The 20,481-nt window shown below is 42.7% G+C and overlaps 1 protein-coding gene across 1 annotated transcript in view; it reads right to left on the bottom strand.

The window, feature by feature from the left end:
• Positions 1-20,481, bottom strand: part of HABP4 (hyaluronan binding protein 4) — a 246,856-nt gene that overhangs the window by 105,534 nt on the left and 120,841 nt on the right. Inside the window, exon 4 of the mRNA XM_069762075.1 lies at positions 17,356-17,508. Coding sequence (XP_069618176.1) covers positions 17,356-17,508 — 153 coding nt within the window. The remainder of the gene's footprint in view (positions 1-17,355; positions 17,509-20,481) is intronic.

Genomic DNA, 20,481 nt, shown 5'->3' with positions numbered 1-20,481 from the left:
GAGGACGACGGGGGGGAGGAGGAGGAAGAGGACGAGGGGGAGGACGAGGGGGAGGACGGGGGGGGGAGGAGGAGGAGGAGGAGGAGGAGGAGGAGGAGGAGGAGGAGGAGGAGGAGGAGGAGGAGGAGGAGGAGGAGGAGGAGGAGGAGGAGGAGGAGGAGGAGGAGGAGGACGAGGACGGGGGAGGAGGAGGAGGAGGAGGAGGAGGAGGAGGAGGAGGAGGAGGAGGAGGAGGAGGAGGAGGAGGAGGAGGAGGAGGAGGAGGAGGAGGAGGAGGAGGAGGAGGAGGAGGAGGATGGGGGAGCCATGCATACAAGATGGGAGGTGGGGAGCCGAGCAAGGCATACAAGATGGGACAGAGGGAGCCGAACCATGCATACAACAGAGGGAGCCACGCATACCAGGACAGGACGGGGGAACCACAAATACCAGGATAGGAACGAGGGGACAATGCATACCCGGCCTATACGCGAGTCAATAAGCTTACTCAGTTTTCCATGGCAAAATAAGGTGCTTCGGCTTATACTTTGGTCAGCTCATACTCCAGTATATACAGTATGTAATATATACACATGTATGGGTGTGTGGAAATTATATATATATATACAGTGGGGCAAAAAAGTATTTAGTCAGTCAGCAATAGTGCAAGTTTCACCACTTAAAAAGATGAGAGGCGTCTGTAATTTACATCATAGGTGAACCTCAACTATGGGAGACAAACTGAGAAAAAAAAATCCAGAAAATCACATTGTCTGATTTTTTAACATTTTATTTGCATATTATGGTGGAAAATAAGTATTTGGTCAGAAACAAAATTTCATCTCAATACTTTGTAATGTATCCTTTGTTGGCAATGACAGAGGTCAAACGTTTTCTGTAAGTCTTCACAAGGTTGCCACACACTGTTGTTGGTATGTTGGCCCATTCCTCCATGCAGATCTCCTCTAGAGCAGTGATGTTTTTGGCTTTTCGCTTGGCAACACGGACTTTCAACTCCCTCCAAAGGTTTTCTATAGGGTTGAGATCTGGAGACTGGCTAGGCCACTCCAGAACCTTGAAATGCTTCTTACGAAGCCACTCCTTCATTGCCCTGGTGGTGTGCTTTGGATCATTGTCATGTTGAAAGACCCAGCCACGTTTCATCTTCAATGCCCTTGCTGATGGAAGGAGGTTTGCACTCAAAATCTCACGATACATGGCCCCATTCATTCTTTCATGTACCCGGATCAGTCGTCCTGGCCCCTTTGCAGAGAATCAGCCCCAAAGCATGATGTTTCCACCACCATGCTTTACAGTGGGTATGGTGTTTGATGGATGCAACTCAGTATTCTTTTTCCTCCAAACACGACAAGTTGTGTTTCTACCAAACAGTTCCAGTTTGGTTTCATCAGACCATAGGACATTCTCCCAAAACTCCTCTGGCTCATCCAAATGCTCTCTAGCAAACTTCAGACGGGCCCGGACATGTACTGGCTTAAGCAGTGGGACACGTCTGGCACTGCAGGATCTGAGTCCATGGTGGCGTAGTGTGTTACTTATGGTAGGCCTTGTTACATTGGTCCCAGCTCTCTGCAGTTCATTCACTAGGTCCCCCCGCGTGGTTCTGGGATTTTTGCTCACCGTTCTTGTGATCATTCTGACCCCACGGGGTGGGATTTTGCTTGGAGCTCCAGATCGAGGGAGATTATCAGTGGTCTTGTATGTCTTCCATTTTCTAATTATTGCTCCCACTGTTGATTTCTTCACTCCAAGCTGGTTGGCTATTGCAGATTCAGTCTTCCCAGCCTGGTGCAGGGCTACAATTTTGTTTCTGGTGTCCTTTGACAGCTCTTTGGTCTTCACCATAGTGGAGTTTGGAGTCAGACTGTTTGAGGGTGTGCACAGGTGTCTTTTTATACTGATAACAAGTTTAAACAGGTGTCATTACTACAGGTAATGAGTGGAGGAAAGAGGAGACTCTTAAAGAAGAAGTTACAGGTCTGTGAGAGCCAGAAATCTTGATTGTTTGTTTCTGACCAAATACTTATTTTCCACCATAATATGCAAAAAAATTTATAAAAAAACAGACAATGTGATTTTCTGGATTTTTTTTTCTCAGTTTGTCTCCCATAGTTGAGGTCTACCTACGATGTAAATTACAGACGCCTCTCATCTTTTTAAGTGGTGGAACTTGCACTATTGCTGACTGACTAAATACTTTTTTGCCCCACTGTATATATATATATATATCTCTATCTATATCTCTATATATATCTATATCTATATATATCTATATATATCCACACATATATATATATACACATACATACTTATACACACACACACACACACACACACACACACACAAGAGAAGGCAGCACTCCAAGTCCTTTTGAAGGTGAAAAATGTAACGTTTATTCAACCCACATCTCTGTGCGACGTTTCGGCTCACACTGAGCCTTTCAAGCAGTGAGTATCACTAAAAATTGTGTTTTTATAGGCATAATCTACATTCATTTGCATATTACATTGATCATTAGGCATAAATACATGTATACATACATTGTAAAAAAAAGAATATCCAGCTCGACGAGACAGTGAAAAGTATCAGATATCATGATTAAGGGTGTTCTTATCCTTATTGTGCTGATGTTTTTATCCTCTGCTTCTACATGAAGTGAATAAAGTACCAAGTTTTTACTTTTCACTGTCTCGTTGAGCTAGATATTCTTTTTTTGCTTTTTGGATTCCCCACGCCTTGACAGCGTTTCCGTGCTCCGAGTTGAACTGTTACTATGGTGAGCTGGATTTTCTTTTTCGTTACTATACATACATTGTACAACAAATGTGCAAAAAAAGTCTCTTTTGTGCAATCCATATTTTATAAAGTGCATTGTGCTAAGGTGCTAATAAATTTCAATATCTCCACTGTTATTTTGATTATATTTCACATATTTCTTCACATATTTCTTTTCAAATAAACATTTCTCTCATAATACACGTTGTGATAGTTTACATTCCTTACCCTGCCGCACGCAGGTCAGACCACATGTCATGCCTCGGTCCTCTACTGCGCATGTCCTGACATCATTTTTCTCTGTCATAGGCTGCCGGCCAATCTCAGCCCTTCTACGGTCAATTTCTCTTGGCGCATGCGCACTAGCTATTTGTCAGCGCCGTGCCGCCATCTTGGATGTGGCATAGTGCGTTCTTCAGCGCCTCACTCCCAATAACTGCTTGCATGCGATATCTATGCTGCGGTACACATATTAGAATAATATCGTTCATAGACTATGCTTCTAGCTATATTCTCTGGTGGAAAATAGTATCTGGTTATAAGGCATTTATTTACACTCTGACATAACGGTCGACACCTTCTTCAGGTTGTCTCCATTTGCCAATGTCCCTCCCATTTGACACAGCCCTTCAAGGCCATACTATCATTCTTGGGGGGTCCATATAAGTGATTTTTGTTGCCAACCATCCTATTTATATAATAAGCTTTCGTACACCACAATCTTATATCATGCATGGTATATATCACCATAAAAGAGGGGGGCCCAGACCCATTTCTTGCACGGGGGCTCCAAGCTGTCAGTGTCCGCCCCTGCCCAGGGATCGATTGTACTCGGGTCTTACAGAAGCGAGTACAATTGAGACTCTGACTGCCGGGTCAGAGCAACGTGAGCAGCATGATCAGATCATGTGATCATGCTGCAGATTTCGCTCACTCGCGCTGCAGGGGCGAACACTGGTGATAAGTGCTCCAGTGGAGCAGAAAACACCGAAGGAAAAGTGCAAGGGGGGGGGGATTTGTTGTGTGTGGGGAGATTTGAGATTTGTAGCGGGGATGGGGGGGATTTAATGTCTGGGGGAGATGTGAGGACACAAAATGAAGAGCAAAGGGGGAGATGGAGAAACCGTACAGGGGAATGGGGGGCATGTATGAGGAAACAGTATGGAGCATTGGGGGCATATATGAGGAAACAGTACTGGGAAATGGGGGGCATATATGAGGAAACCGTATGGGGGATGGGTGCAGACAGTATGGGCAGCGAATGGGGGAATGTATGTGGACACAGTATGAGTAGCGATGTAAAAAATGTATGTGTACAGAGTACGGGGAGTGAGGGTGATGGGATGTGTGCAGACAGTATGTGGAGTCAGGTGAGCAGGCAGTATAGAAAGTGAGGGGGTAAATATATGAGGAGACAGTATGGTGAACAGGGGGATGTGAGAGGAGACAGTATGAGGAGGGAGGGGAATAGTGTGAGGAGACAGTATGGGGGGAGAAAAGTGAGTGAGAATAGAAACTGAGTAGTGGGGGCATAGCATGGAGGGACAGTGTAAGGGCACAGCCAGGAGGGGATAGTATACCAAGGAGGGGGAGTGTGATGAGAGTACAGTATAAATACTGGGTCCTATAGGGGGGACAGTGTGAGCGGACAGTGTGAAGAGGGGGCCGGTATGGAAAGGAGAGGTCAGTGTGAAGAGCATGTACCACAAGAGGGACAATGTGGGGGTCATATTTTTTGCAGACAATATAGTGAGGGGCAATTTTTTATTCAGGAGAATTATAATGACACTTGTATCTTTAAAGGCATCATGTGGAGATTTTCTGCAGAAGAGCGGAGAAGATGGAAGTCTGCAGAGACGGCTGTGGATGAAAAAACTCATCATGGGGTCTGGACAAGATGAAGAAAAGAAGAACGGCTCCAGAGACGACGTCATCTATAAGGTACCTAGATGTAAATGTTATTTGTGACACTAACTAATTATCATGTTTTTATTTGTTAGGAGCATTAAAGGGGATGTCCAGGTTTGTAATGAGTCTGCAGTCATTCTTTGTGACTGCAGATTTCTGAATTATCACATTGCGCACTGCACGCTGTCAGGATTCTCTCATGCTAGCGATTTAGATACATGCGGTCACATGGTGACTAGACATGTGTGCCCTCACTCAATGAAAATGAACTGAGCGAGGCCGGGCACATCACTGCCCGGCACCCGCGGTCCGGAGATCAGCAGGAGCAGCGCAGGAACCAGGAAGACGACCGGTGAGTATTTATTAATTTATTTTTTTTAAATGGGTGCTGCTGCTTTATTACAGGGTCTGACTATAGGGGTGCTGCCTTACTACAGGATTTAATAAATGGGAGTCAATGGGTGCAGAAACGCTGCAGTTCTGCACAAAAGTAGTGACATGCACTTCTTTTAAATCCGTAGCGTTTCTGCGTGGATTTTTCTGCACCATGTGCACAGCTTAGATTAACATTATACTGTACATCACAGTGTGGATCTGCAGCATTTCTGCACGGAAAAATTGCTGCGGATCCGTAGCAAATCTGCATCGTGTGCACATAGCCTTAGTGAGACTCTTATTTGGTACTCCTCCCTTTTGGGTTTGGAACACTTGTGTAATTAATACCATTCTGAGGTACCAGTTCACTTTACATTTATGCTAGCCGTAGTGGAGTATCTGATGTGCACCGTATATACGCCAATATAATCCAGCTAGAGTAGCACTCCCTTGCTTCTGCCCACATATTGGGATGTGGTTTGGTCTTCACACCTGAGCCTGTCTGATTGATCTATTGTATATTTATACTGCCTTGTTAATCTTTCTTATGTCTAATTATTCAAATAAAATGTTTTGGTTTAAAAATATTCTGGACTACAACTCCGTTGTTTCCTATAGGATATCTTATTACAGGGTCTGACTGTGGGGGCTGCCTTATTACATGGTCTGACTAAGGGGGCTGCCTTATTACAGGGTCTGACTAAGGGGGCTGCCTTATTACAGGGTCTGACTATGGGGGAAAAAAGAAAAAATATATATATACCAGCTCACCTGTCGGCATGTGTTGTGCGGAAGCACGGATATCGTGTAGTCATCATGTGAGCAAGTAATCCAAAAAAGAGAAAAAAATGCAGCTTCCAAAAACTTACAAATTTATTAAGGATAAAAGGCAAAGTCCAGTCCAATCTAATAAATTACATAGTGAAGAGTAGCAAGCAACGCGTTTCGAACAATGGTATGTTCTTTCTCAAAGCTTTGAGAAAGAACATACCATTGTTCGAAACGCGTTGCTTGCTACTCTTCACTATGTAATTTATTGGATTGTACTGTACTTTGCCTTTTATCCTTAATAAATTTGTAAGCTTTTGGAAGCTGGATTTTTTTCTCTTTTCTGACTATGGGGGGCTGCCTTATTACAGGGTCTGACTAAGGGGGCTGCCTTATTACAGGGTCTGACTATGGGGCTGCCTTATTACAAAGTCTGACTATGGGGGCTGCCTTCTTACAGAGTGACTAAAGGGGCGCTGCCTTATTACAGGGTCTGACTAAGGGGGCTGCCTTATTACAGGGTCTGATTGAGTGCTGCCTTATTACAGGGTCTGACTATAGGGGTGTTGCCTTGCCTTATTACAGGGTCTGACTATGGGGGTGTTGCCTTGCCTTATTACAGGGTCTGACTATTGGGGGCTGCCTTATTACAGGGTCTGACTATTGGGGGCTGCCTTATTACAGGGTCTGACTATTGGGGGCTGCCTTATTACAAGGTCGGACTATGGGGGGCTGCCTTATTACAAGGTCGGACTATAGGGGTGTTGCCTTGCCTTATTACAGGGTCTGACTATGGGGGTGTTGCCTTGCCTTATTACAGGGTCTGACTAAGGGGTCTGCCTTATTACAGGGTCTGACTATTGGGGGCTGCCTCATTACAAGGTCAGACTATGGGGGGCTGCCTTATTACAGGGTCGGACTATGTGGGCTGCCTTATTACAAGGTCGGACTATGGGGGGCTGCCTTATTACAGGGTCAGACTATGGGGGCTGCCTTATTACAAGGTCGGACTATGGGGGGCTGCCTTATTACAGGGTCGGACTATGGGGGTGCTGCCTTATTACAGGGTCTGACTATAGGGGTGCTGCCTCATTATAGGGTCTGACTATGGGGAGGCTGCCTTATTACAGGGTCTGCCGCCTTATTACACGGTCTGCCGCCTTATTACAGGGTCTGCCTATAGGGGTGCTGCCTTATTACAGGGTCTGCCGCCTTATTACAGGGTCTGCCTATGGGAGTGCTGCCTTATTACAGTATCTGCCTATGGGGGCTGCTGTATACTATAGTGTCTGCCTATGGGGAGTGCATTATACTATATTGTGGACTATTTGGTGCATTATGCTACTGTATATAGAGGCTATCTATCTAGGGGGCCATCATACAGTGTGGAGATTACAGTGTGGGGGTCATACTTATTTGCCGTGCAATGCTCCTCTGGGAAAAATATGCAAACTACGAATTGAGATAATGATTTGGCTTTTATCCCAAGTCATATTGCACGACTCATTAAAGGGTTGATTGTGACTTGTAGGATCGTTACGTCCAACAGGTGGCGCTATAGAGTTTAAGTCCTCTTTCTCTGAAGAGGCAATTTGCATATCAAATGTTTAGAAATTCTACTGTGCCTAATAATTTGGAACAGTGCATTTTGAGTTTTTATTCATTTTGGAGATTATACTGTTATCATTGGGAGGTTTCTTCAATAAAATTAGATGTATACTCCAACGGGTGATGACTTAATAGACTGACTCATTTGCACCGACCATTTAGGAAAATCCGAGAAAAAGGTCATTTGCATAATGATTTGGAACATGGTGTAGTCATTAAAAACACAGTGATCTATTTCAAGTGTTTATTTCTGTTAATGTTGATGGCTTACAACCAATGAAAACCCAAAAGTCATTATCTCAGAAAATTAGAATACTTTATAACACCAGCTTGAAAAAATAATTTTAAAATGTGAAATGTTGGCCTACTGAAATGTATGTTCAGTAAATGTACTCAATACCTGGTTGGAGCTCCTTTGGCATAAATTACTGCATCAATGCGGCGTGGCATGGAGGAGGTCAGACTGTGGCACTGCTGAGGTGTTATGGAAGCCCAGGTTGCTTTGATAGCAGCCTTTAGCTCGTCTGCATTGTTGGGTCCTGGGTCATCTTCCTCTTGACGATACCCCATAGGGCTAAGGTCAGACGAGTTTGCTGCCAATCAAGCACAGTGATACTGTTGTTTTTAAAGCAGGTATTAGTACTTTTGGCAGTGTGGAGTCTGGAGAATGAAATTTCCATCTCCAAAAAGCTTGTCTGCAGACGGAAGCGTGAAGTGCTCTAAAATTTCCTAGTTGACGGCTGTGCTGACTTTGATCTTGATAAAACACAGTGGACCTACACTAGCAGATGACATAGCTTCCCAAACCATCCCAGAATATGGAAAGGTCACACTAAACCTCAAGCAACTTGGATTGTCTGTCTCGCCATTCTTCCTCCAGACTCTGGGACCTTGATTTCCAAGGTATCCACAATCAATGATGGTTTCAAGAGCCATGTCATTTTTAAACTTATTTAAAACCGGTTTCCCTGTGTTTCTCGTCATCTATAGCAGGTAATGTGCATCCATGTACAGATGTTAGTATTCGATTTGCTGGAACCGCAGCTATGGAAATTATGAGTTGGATTATCCATTGATTGTTTGTACGGCTATTTTAGCTATATATGTCGGTGACAGCTACTACCGTTGTACTTTGCACTTTCTTTTGATCTTGTGGATTATCGGTATGCGATTACCCTCTCCAGGGACACACCTGACCTTGGGCTTGTCTTGATGCTGATGACATCCTGTGTCATCTTTTTTAGCCCCATTGCATCTGTTTGTTTGGTATACTCTGTTCTATGTTTTCTTTGTTTATAATAAAGTGTTAACAATTTTGGATTTTATGACTGCCGTGTGGTTCCTGAGGTTTTCTGCTTACTAAATGCGATTGCAGCATTTAGAAGGTTAAAATGCAGGAAGCAGTGCCTGCACCTCTTTTGGCACTGAGTGTCGGGTGTCAGCAGCCTGAATAAGCCAAAACCAGACAGCTATAGTGCATGCACAGCCTCTGTGCGCGCAAAATTGCCTGGACCCATCCATAAGGTAATGGTAATGAAGGAGGTTAAAAGTGATGACGGCATATAGGTATCGGCATTCCTGTTCAGGGAGTGGGGGTAGCCAGTTGGGAACTGGGGGAAGCATCGGTCATAGGGTGCAGGGATCAAAAGATAAGCTTGGACCCTGTTGACAATTTAACCCTGCTGTTCTGTTCGGTCTGGGGAGACCTATTTTGAACTTTGGTATTTTTTGGGGTGTTCAAGATGCGGTTCTGAAACTTGTGGTTGATTGACTTAAATGAGGATGGGTCGGTCGGCCACGGGTTTCAGAGCCGCATCTTGAATATTTTAAAGAATACTGAAGTTCAAAGTCGGTCATTTTTGACCAACAGAACAGCAGGGTTAATGAAGGGCAATTCAAGTACCGCGTGAACTGCAAATATAAACACACGTGCTCACATTGTAATGGAACATAACATGAGAATGCCTACTCCCAATAACAAAGTTTCTTTTCCGTTAAAAAAAGATGTAAGGTCTTTAGATAAACCCAAAGGTAGTTTTGGAATAAAAAAAATGGGAAGGAGATTCGGCTTGGGCGTTTGACAGGCCAGTTTTCTATTACCCCAGTAGCAGATTTGGTTATTTCACCGATGGGTGTGGTACCTATAAAAAAAAAAATGCTAAATACATTTTAACTCATTCATCCCCTCTTATCCAAAAGTTTTATCAGTAAATGACAGGATAGACCCTGAATTATGTTCAGTGACGTATACATTTGATTTGGCAGTTACATGGGTTCATTATTACGGACAAGGTACATTACTAGCGAAAACGGACATAGAAGCAGCATTAAGGTGGTTGCCAGTTCATTCAGAGAGTATATGGTTGTTAGGTTATTATTGGGAAAGTGGATACTTTCAAGATAGGAGTTTACCAATAGGTTGTGCGATTTCTTTTTCTCCATTTGAAACCTTGTTATTTTTTCAAATGGGTGGTGAAGGATAATTCCGCCAGTTATTCGTTAGATGATTTTTTTTGTTTATGGGTCCTCTTGATTGGGCAGTTTGTAACAATCTTGATGACCATGGAATGGTTGGCAAATAGTTTTGGAGTGCTGTTGGCAAGGGAAAAAAAAACTGGAGGGACTTTGTTTACAGTTAAGGTTTTTGAGTATTATAATTGATTCAGAGTGAATGGAATGTCATTTACCGGAGGACAAGTTGGTGTCTGAGTCAAGAGGTATAGCTGGCGCAACGCTTGCACAAGTTAACGCTGAGGGCTTTACAGTCATTGTTGGACAAATTAAACTTAAATTGTAGAATTTTACCTATGGGCAGGGCCGGCATTATGGGCAGGCAGACTTGGCAGCTGCCTAGGGTCCCCCGGCCAGTCGCATGCCACTGATCACAGCACACCACGAGGCCCTGCCCTGGAACTTTTCAACCATTTCCCACATATCATGCTTCAAACAAAGATACCAAATATAATTTTTTGGTGAAGAATCAAACAAGTGGAACACAATTGTGAAGTTGAACGAAAATTATTGGATATTTAAAATTTTTGTGGAAATTCAAAAACTGAAAAGTGGGGCGTGCAATATTATTCGGCCCCTTTAACTTAATACTTTGTTGCGTCATCTTTTGCTGTGATTACAGCTGCAAGTCGCTTGGGGTATGTCTCTATCAGTTTTGTACATCGAGAGACTGAAATTCTTGCCCATTCTTCTTTGGCAAACAGCTCGAGCTCAGTGATTTTTGAGGGAGATCGTGTGTGAACAGCAATTTTCAGCTCTTTCCACAGATTCTCGATTGGATTGAGGTCTGGACTTTGACTTGGCCATTCTAACACCTGGATACGTTTATTTGTGAACCATTCCATTGTAGATTTTGCTTTATGTTTGGGATCATTGTCTTGTTGGAAGACAAATCTCCGTTCCTGTCTCAGGCCTTTTGCAGATTCCAACAGGTTTTCTTCAAGAATGGTCCTTTATTTGGCTCCATCCATCTTCCCATCACAATTGTGTTCCACTTGTTGATTCTCCACCAAAAATTTATATTTGGTATCTTTAGGTTTGAAGCATGATATGTGGGAAAAGGTTGAAAAGTTCCAGGGGGCCGAATACACACACACTAGAGCAGTCTACTAAATTTAGTATGGTGTAAAATTTAGGACACCATCCCCAAGTCAGACACAAGGAGAGGAGAAATTGGAGAGTCTAGTACAGGATAGCCAAATATGAAACACTATAATGACCAGACAACTATCCATTCTAAATAAAAATCCCTACATGTTTCATCAGCTTGTATTTGCTACCTTGATTCCCTAGGAGCTAGGCAGTAGTTTAAGGCTACTTTCACACTAGCATCCGTACGGGGCCGTCGCCATGCATCGGCCCGACGAACCAACGCAAACTGCGAAAATAATGAACAGGGGCAGCAGATGCAGTTTTACAACGCATCCGCTGCCCCATTGTAAGGTCCGGAGAGGAGGGGGCGGAGTTCTGGCCGAGCATGCGCGGTCGGAAATGGCGGACTCGACGCACAAAAAAAACATTACATGTAACTTTGTGCCGACGGTGCGCCAAAACACGACGCATCCGTTGCATGACGGATGCGACATGTGGCCATACGTCGCTAATGCAAGTCTATGTAGAAAAAACGCATCCTGCCAGCACATTTGCAGGATGCGTTTTTTCACCAAAACGACGCACAGCAAACAACGCTAGTGTGAAAGTAGCCTTAGAGTGACAAAATAAAAGCCATCATGCACTGTAGCAAGCACTTATATAGTTTTTGCGTGCACTCAAACTATAAAACCACCTTGAGAGGAGATAAGATTTATTTTACACCATACTGCATTTAGTACACTGCTTGTCTACATAGACAGTTGACTTGTGCCGGGTTGTCTATCATTTATTATCCTTTGATGCAATAAATAAACAGCTAATATTGCATTGGTTATTTTGCACAAACCTGGAAGAACCTCAGCGAAACAGCGTTGGGAGTGAAGAAAAATACCAACAGGACTCCTTTCAGCAGTCCTCAGCTAGCCCCTATAAATATTTATCTACTGGTTGAACTACTAATAGGAGGTGCATGTGCTGCTATTTTGCACTTGCACTTTGCAGTAGCTTACTGTAATTGTGGGTTTATCCATTTTATTTCTCATAGACCTGTAATTTGTTGGGTGCATGTTTACTCATAGGAGGTATTCCCTGTTCTTTTCTACTTTGAATCTTTTTTTTAATTATTTAAATAAAATTATGAATTTATAATTACTCTGGCATATGTCTTCATATCCTGTGATTAGGCTCTCAGGTAGGGTTAATAAATTGTGCAATATAGGTATTACTACAAACATTATATAATTTTTGAGTGCACTACTAAATTGAAAATTGGAAACTTGGGCTGAAAGGTGGCAGATGAGGTTTAACAATGATAAATGTAAGGTTATACACATGGGAAGAAGGAATCAATATCACCATTACACACTGAACGGGAAACCACTGGGTAAATCTGACAGGGAGAAGGACTTGGGGATCCTAGTTAATGATAAACTTACCTGGAGCAGCCAGTGCCAGGCAGCAGCTGCCAAGGCAAACAGGATCATGGGGTGCATTAAAAGAGGTCTGGATACACATGATGAGAGCATTATACTGCCTCTGTACAAATCCCTAGTTAGACCGCACATGGAGTACTGTGTCCAGTTTTGGGCACCGGTGCTCAGGAAGGATATAATGGAACTAGAGAGTACAAAGGAGGGCAACAAAATTAATAAAGGGGATGGGAGAACTACAATACCCAGATAGATTAGCGAAATTAGGATTATTTCGTCTAAAAAAAAGACGACTGAGGGGCGATCTAATAACCATGTATAAGTATATAAGGGGACAATACAAATATCTCGCTGGGGATCTGTTTATACCAAGGAAGGTGACGGGCACAAGAGGGCATTCTTTGCGTCTGGAGGAGAGAAGGTTTTTCCACCAACATAGAAGAGGATTCTTTACTGTTAGGGCGGTAAGAATCTGGAATTGCTTGCCTGAGGAGGTGGTGATGGCGAACTCAGTCGAGGGGTTCAAGAGAGGCCTGGATGTCTTCCTGGAGCAGAACAATATTGTATCATACAATTATTAGGTTCTGTAGAAGGACGTAGATCTGGAGATTTATTATGATGGAATATAGGCTGAACTGGATGGACAAATGTCTTTTTTCGGCCTTACTAACTATGTTACTATGTTACTATATACTACCTCGAGGAGAGGATTTTGTAGCTTGGGGAAATTATACAATCGTTATACATCAGTGTATTTAATTTTTTCCCCCAATTTCTATTTTGTGCGTTCATTTTAATACTTAGAAATATTAAGGGTCTAACTGTACTAAAACTTAACCTTTTCTATCAGTGTATTGATTATACTATGGATGGGGGACTACAGTAATTTTAGAAGGCCGAAGAGAAGATACCTCAAATTACAATGTCTTTGTAAGTAAAGTTAGAAATCAATTCTAAAATTGTTTCCTTATTGATAGTGGTGGCATAATTTTGCAGAAATTGTGCAATCATTAATAAGTAAAGCATTTGTGATTACTTTCTAAAAGGGTGCTACATATAAAACCATACCACACTTGTGCCAGTGCTTTTGGCTTCTCCCTCAAATCCTCCACCCCAAGGCCAAGAATTGCCAGCACCCTCTGATGTAGCCACTAGATTATTTCAGGAATATTTACTTTTACAGCATTGTTGAGGAGTTTGAGAGTGCCAAATATTTTCCTTTTAAAAACACTCCCTTGACAGTCTAACTCTCCAGTTATTTTAGCAAGTTTACCAGAGTTGGGTGTAGATCAGATTGGACCTGGTAGTTTGGGTTCAAAAGCATGAAATCAGCAGAGTATGTTTATTTTGGCACTGTAAGGGTATGTGCACACGTCAGGATTTCTTGCAGAAATTTTCCTGACAAAAACCGGACATTTCTGCCAGAAATCCGCATGCGTTTTTACCGCGATTTTGATGCGTTTTTCCCAAATGCATAGAATTGCGAGAAAAAAGCAGAAAATCCGCAAAAATAATGAACATGCTCATTTTTTTACCGCGATGCGTTTTCGCGGAAAAAACGCATCCATGTGCACAAAACATGCAGAATGCATTCTAAATGATAGAATGCATAATGTATGCGTTTTTAATGAGTTTTTATAGCGTTTTTAACACGAAAAAAAACACGAAAAAACCAGTACATAGCCTATGGCTATGTGCACACGTCAGGATTTTCTTGCATAAATTTCCTGACAAAATCAGGACATTTCTGCCAGAAATCCGCATACATTTTTTGCGCGGATTTTTAGCGTTTTTTTCTGGACACTCCAATTTAATGGGAAATCTGCAAAAATAGTGAACATGCTACTTCCTTTTGCGGAATGCGTTTTTTTTTGCGGTAAAAAACGCAAACATGTGCACAAAACATGCAGAATGCATTCTAAATGATAGGATGCATATTGTTTGCATTTTTTTAGCGATTTTATAGCGTTTTTATCGGGAAAATCCGCAAAAAAAAAAAAAAAAACGCAACAAATCCTGACGTGTGCACATAGCCTAAAAATTTGTGCATAGAGTAATCAGGAGGCAACTTTTTGTCTTGCTTAGATCAAAGGGCGAGAGGAACCCTCTTAGAACCTAGGTGTTATCAGTCAAGATACAAATTGCATTGCTTTAGCAAGAACCTGGACTGTGGCTAACCTTGTCGATAAATGAAAGTTTTGGTTTAAATATTGATTTCCACAATAAAAGTCAATGGAGATTATTTCTGTTGATATAATAAGAGGTTTCAAGGATTAAAGATCGCAATGAACTACTTACAGTGAGGTCGGCTGGAGTCAAGAGCTAATTGAGAAGTTTGATCCTTTGTTTTTTTGTAGCCAGCTTTCCAGTGGGTTTGTGATTTTTCCTGTGAAGTATGGAATGTGTTTCAGAGCTAAAATGTATTCCAATGTGTGTAAGAATATGACTGAGCATGAAATCTTGAAGTCAAATTATATGAATGCCATGGAGCCAGGATGAAACACTCTATAGAGAGAATATTGTTGGCGAGTTACCTGTAGGTGTCTAGAAGAAAAAAAACAAAAAAAAACACCTCCCTAAATTAGTGTGGCTTAGTGGTAACAACGTGTGGACAGGTGTGGTGTCACTTGTAGAAGAAAGGAGCCTTTTTAATAATCATTAAAACCAGTGTCGAGGACCTATAGCTTTTGAGGAAGAAAAAAGAAACAACACTCCTCAAAATGAGGAAAATAATCGGATTTGCTTAAATGCAGGTTTTGACTTTCACTTTAGAAGAGTGATTACAAAATCTGGTTAGAATTCCATCTCTGAGATCTGGCAGAATTCAGTGTGGACAAATCTAGTCTCGTCAACAAAACAGGAGATTAGATTCACATATTTCCTCAAACTTGGTAAAACGGAAGTACAAAAGTGGTCAGCAAAGCATCACAAGAAGCAGTGAATCAGCAATATATCAAAGAAAGGTTTTCCCAATATCCTTGAGCCTGAACTGCACTTCATGCAGAAGATTATTGTTCTATACCAAATATGTAAAAAGACTGCCAAAAAAGGTAGAAGATACAGTTGCTTTTAAGAGTTAATCTGCAAAGGGAGAATATAGTTTCTTCTAAAGGGTAAATCCACTAGAAGGTAGCCCTTATGAGAGGTTAATACACTATTATGGACATAGTCCAAATGATAGCCAGCACTCAACTTCTTAAAAGAATTACTTTATTGACCCAATAGTATAAAAAAGGCACAAAAATGAAAGGCAGGGACGAATCATCCGTTGCGCAGCCAGGCAACATGCTTCAAACCTGCATGGTCTTTGTCAAGCCTATTGTTTGGACTGTTGCTATTACTGCAGTATTTTGCCATGCGCCTGGACAGGTGGGTGGATTACTCCTTTTCAACATTAACATAGCAAATTCTAAATGGCTAACTAGAGTCTCACAACATAAGCACAGAGCTCCTACTGCTCTATAATACAAAGGAATCCATCTTAGATTACTTTATAAATGACTACCTCCTACATGAAAACTGCAGATATCCTGTGCACACATTGTCTGCCACCAGTGTTCTCATCCAGCAGGAAGTCTTAAGGCCCCGTCACACTTAGCGACGCTAAAGCGATCCCGACAACGATACGACCTGTCAGGGATCATTGCTGCGTCGCTATGTGGTCGCTGGTGAGATGTCAAACTGTGAGATCTCCCCAACGACGCAGCAGCGATGCGGCGACCTGTAGCGACCTGTACAACGATGTCACATGGCAGCTATTTCATGACGATTAACAGACCTCCATGAGGGACGTCCTGTCATGAGGTCGTTGGTAAGGTGTCAAACACAGCGATGTGTGCTACCCAGCGGGACCTCAACGATCAAAAAAAGGTCCAGGCCATTCCGACACGACCAGCGATCTCACAGCAGGGGCCTGGTCGCTGCTACGTGTCACACAAAGCGAGATCGCTACTGAGGTCGTTGTTGCGTCACAAAACTTGTGACTCAGCAGCGATCTCGCTAGCGATCTCGCTATGTGTGACGGGGGCTTAAGGGTATGTGCAGACGATCAGTAAATGTTGCGGGTTGGATGCTGCATACATGTGCAGCGTCCAACCCTCAGCGTCTAGATGTTACAGCATAGTGGATGGGAGCTCAAGAAATCCCATGTCCACAATGTGTCTACAGAACCCCCCCGAGCTCACTCTGAGACTGTCATGCAGCTCGTTTCTGAAGACCGCAGCGCATCAATTTCTCTTGCGGAGACACTAGGCTCTGAAACAGAACTTTCACCAATAGAATGTATTGAAGTCCATGAATCCGCATGGTTCATTGAACACAGGGGCAGCACGGTGGCGCAGTGGTTAGCACTGCAGCGCTGGAGTCCTGGGTTCTAATCCCACCCAGGACAACATCTGCAAAGAGTTTGTATGTTCTCTCCGTGTTTGCGTGGGTTTCCTCCGGGCACTCCGGTTTCCTCCCACATTCCAAAGACATACTGATAGGGAATTTAGATTGTGAGCCCCATTGGCGACAGCGATGATAATGTGTGCAAACTGTAAAGCGCTGTGGAATATGTTAGCGCTATATAAAAATAAAAGATTATTATTATTAACACATGTGGATTCACCTGCGTTCAATAGACTGCAGCGAACATGCGCTGCGTCCAAAGCACTGCCACTTCCGGATCGTATCCACCCGCCCTCACACAGTTGTCAAAAGCTGAGAGTTCGACTACAACCAACCTCTTAAACGTTCCAAGCATTTATTACTAAATTGGAAAAGAAATTCATACTTTTCCTGATAAGTTTGAAAAAAGGTTACAGTTTGGAATTTTACCAAAATAAAACCTTCCAGGAGGACATGGGATTTATTTAGCAACTTCTATGCTACAAAAATAACACTTACGCACGGTCACTGCCACTGTGTCTTTCAAATTCTCGTTTCCCTCTTTGATTTTCATTTTCCATATATCGTGGAAAGCCTCTTCCTCCACCTCGTATTCCTCCTCTATGGTTTGCGACCCAATTTCTCACCTGTTTTTCCTTCTCAAACTTGAAACTAGATAAACAAATAAAAAAAAGAAAAGTTAGATTTTTTTTACCAACAGGTAATCCACGAGATAACTTCTTCTTGCGGAAAGTGACCTGTCAAGCCTGACACACCAAGGTGAGGAGACTTAAGACTTGCAATGCTCCTCAAATGGCCTCTTCTAATAGGTGGTACTAGAGGTCTAGTCCTGTTCCTCTTTGAAGTAGCAATCCTAAAAGTCAATATCGACCTTTTTAAGGAGTCTTGTCATATAACTTAGAATAAAAGCCAAACCAGGAATCTCTCAATTTGCAGACATTTTTTGCGGTTCTGTCCCTCATCCGTGTCAAGTGTGGGATCTGGTTTGGCTGGATGAGAGGCGTCAGACCAGGATCTAAGGGATAGAGTTTTTCCTGCCGGAGAGTGACATGTCAAGCCTGACTTACCAAGGTGAGGAGACTTAAAGGGAACCAGTCACTTCAAATTGGCGGGGTATGCAAATGCCTTTTTTCCAGTCCGATGGGCGGCGTTTCATCTTTATTTCTCCACCCCATCCGTCCCTGTTGTCCGCAATATGTTCGAGAATTAAAATACTTGTCCTCCATAGTTTGCGTGTGCGTAATGCAATCTTCGCTTCCTCACGCGCAATATGCTTTGCCCAACTGCGGGCAAAGCTGAAAAGCATTACTGAGCATGTGCCCGCGTACTATGTTCCAGAACACAGCGAAATACTTCCGCGACATAGTGCGCAGGCGCATGCGAAGTAATGCTTTTTGGCTTTGCCTGCAGTTGGGCAAAGCATACTGCGCATGCGAAGATTGCATTGCGCACGCACAAACTATGGAGGACAGGTACTCGAACATATTGCGGACAATAGGGACGGATGGGGTGGAGAAATTAAGACGAAACGCCGCCAACCGGACCGGAAAAAATGCATTTACATATCCCGCCAATTTGAGGCGACAGGTTCCCTTTAAGCCTTCCAAAAGGTGGCACTAGAGTTCTAGTCTTAGTCCTCTCTGAAGATAAAATTTGCATATTTAATTTCCTAGAGGAGCATTACAAGGCTTAAAATTCTTCTCACCTTGGTATGTCAGGCATGACAGGTCACTCTCCGCCAGGAGATACATTACCCCTTGGATCCCGATCAAACGCCTCCCACCCAGTCATAGGACGAGGGGCAGTACCCCAAAACACTGTCTGCACATGGAGAGATTCCTGGTTTGGCTTTTATCTTAAGTTATATGACAAGACTCGTTAAAAGGGTCGATATTGACTTTTAGGATTGCCATTTCCAATAGGTGGCACTAGTTCTAGTCCTCTTGGTCTCTGAGGAGACAATTTGCATAACCAAAAGGTCAAAAGGCAAAAGGAATAATAATCTTCTGGGGAAAAAAAACAAAAAACAAAGGTTCCTGGTGGATTCACATGATTAGCTTGAATAAATGGCCAATATACTGTTCTGTCACACCCAAAACGCAACTGAAACCAAGCAGTTAATCATACACGCAACTGTTTAGGAAGCACAAAGACATTAGAAACTAATTTGCATATTGAATATGCACCAGGGTGGCTCAGTGGTTAGCACTGTAGCATGCTCTTCATGTCTGCATGCATTTCCTCCCATACTCCAAAGACATACTTATGGAAATTTAGATTGTGAGCCTCAATGGGGCCAGTTATGATAACGTCTAAAGAACTGTGGAATATGACAGCGCTATATAAGGGAGTGTAATATGGATAGTATACACCTATGTGCATACACAGCTGAGTATTCAGTTGACCGCACTGGTTTTGGGCAAGTAAGCACTGTCAAAACAGACGGAGGTGGCAAGGCATGATAATTGAAGGGGTGAAACAATGCAGTGCAATCAATCACTCATCCATGCCATGCATGTACGGCACTCCCCAATTTGCATGTTGAATAAAGATTGTTCTATGAAAATAAAGGCATAGAAAACTAATGTATAGGAATTACTTTTCTAGGAGTCAAGTCCCATAAATGACATTGCTTAGTTTAAATTGATAGGCCATCACCATCAGATTACCAGGCCAATGATCAACTGCCTACAGCCACTTCAATTACTAGTAAGAATTAATTAATTGTAGCCATAATCTTTGAAACTGCCTTTTTCATGCCAGTGTTATGGAATTTGTCAGATCTTACTCTAACACTCCCTCCTCATTAAGATGAGTTTCTCAATCTATTTGGACATGTTTCACCTGTTGTGTCCCTGCAAAACTTTTACGCCAGCCTTGGACTGGCATATCTCTATAGTAATTTATGACACTTCTGTAATGAATTTGTCAGGTACACTTAGCCAAGTTAATCCCACTTTTCAAAGTGTTAGCAGAGCTGGCTGAGACAGGCTTAAAAAGCAAAAAAGTTGATATATTTTTGCTCCTTTAGATAATGAAATATTCAAATGGTCTCTTCAGAGAACAATAGGACTTGAACTCTTGTGCCACCTCATTGGGAGGATTGACATGTCACTCTCTGCCAGGAGAAACATTATCAAATACATACCTCCCAACTTTTGAAGAAGGCAAAGAGGGACAAAGGTAGAGGGGCACCCAGTGGCAAATATGCCATGCCCGCTAACCACACCCATTTCACAACTAGTCACACCCATATCCACGCCCCAACCACACCCATTTAGCACTGCTGATCACACTGTTTCATAAACCATTATAAACAGAAAAAAAATACGGCCCCACATGATGCTCCATACTGTATAATGGCCCCACATGATGCTCCATACTGTATAATGGCCACACATGATGATGCATACAGTATAATGGTCCCACATGATGCTCCATACTGTATAACGGCCACACAGTGCTCCATACTGTATAACGGCCACACATGATGCTCCATACTGTATAATGGCCTCACAGTGCTCCATACTGTAAAATGGCTCCAGAGTGCTCCATACTGTAATGGCCACACATGATGCTCCATACTGTATAATGGCCACATGATGCTCAATACTGCATAATGGC

This window comes from Ranitomeya imitator, chromosome 1 (assembly GCF_032444005.1).
Source record: "Ranitomeya imitator isolate aRanImi1 chromosome 1, aRanImi1.pri, whole genome shotgun sequence".
Taxonomy (NCBI): Eukaryota; Metazoa; Chordata; class Amphibia; order Anura; family Dendrobatidae; genus Ranitomeya; species Ranitomeya imitator.
The sequence above is the reverse complement of the archived record's forward strand: the minus strand, read 5'-3'. Positions and strand labels throughout refer to the sequence as shown.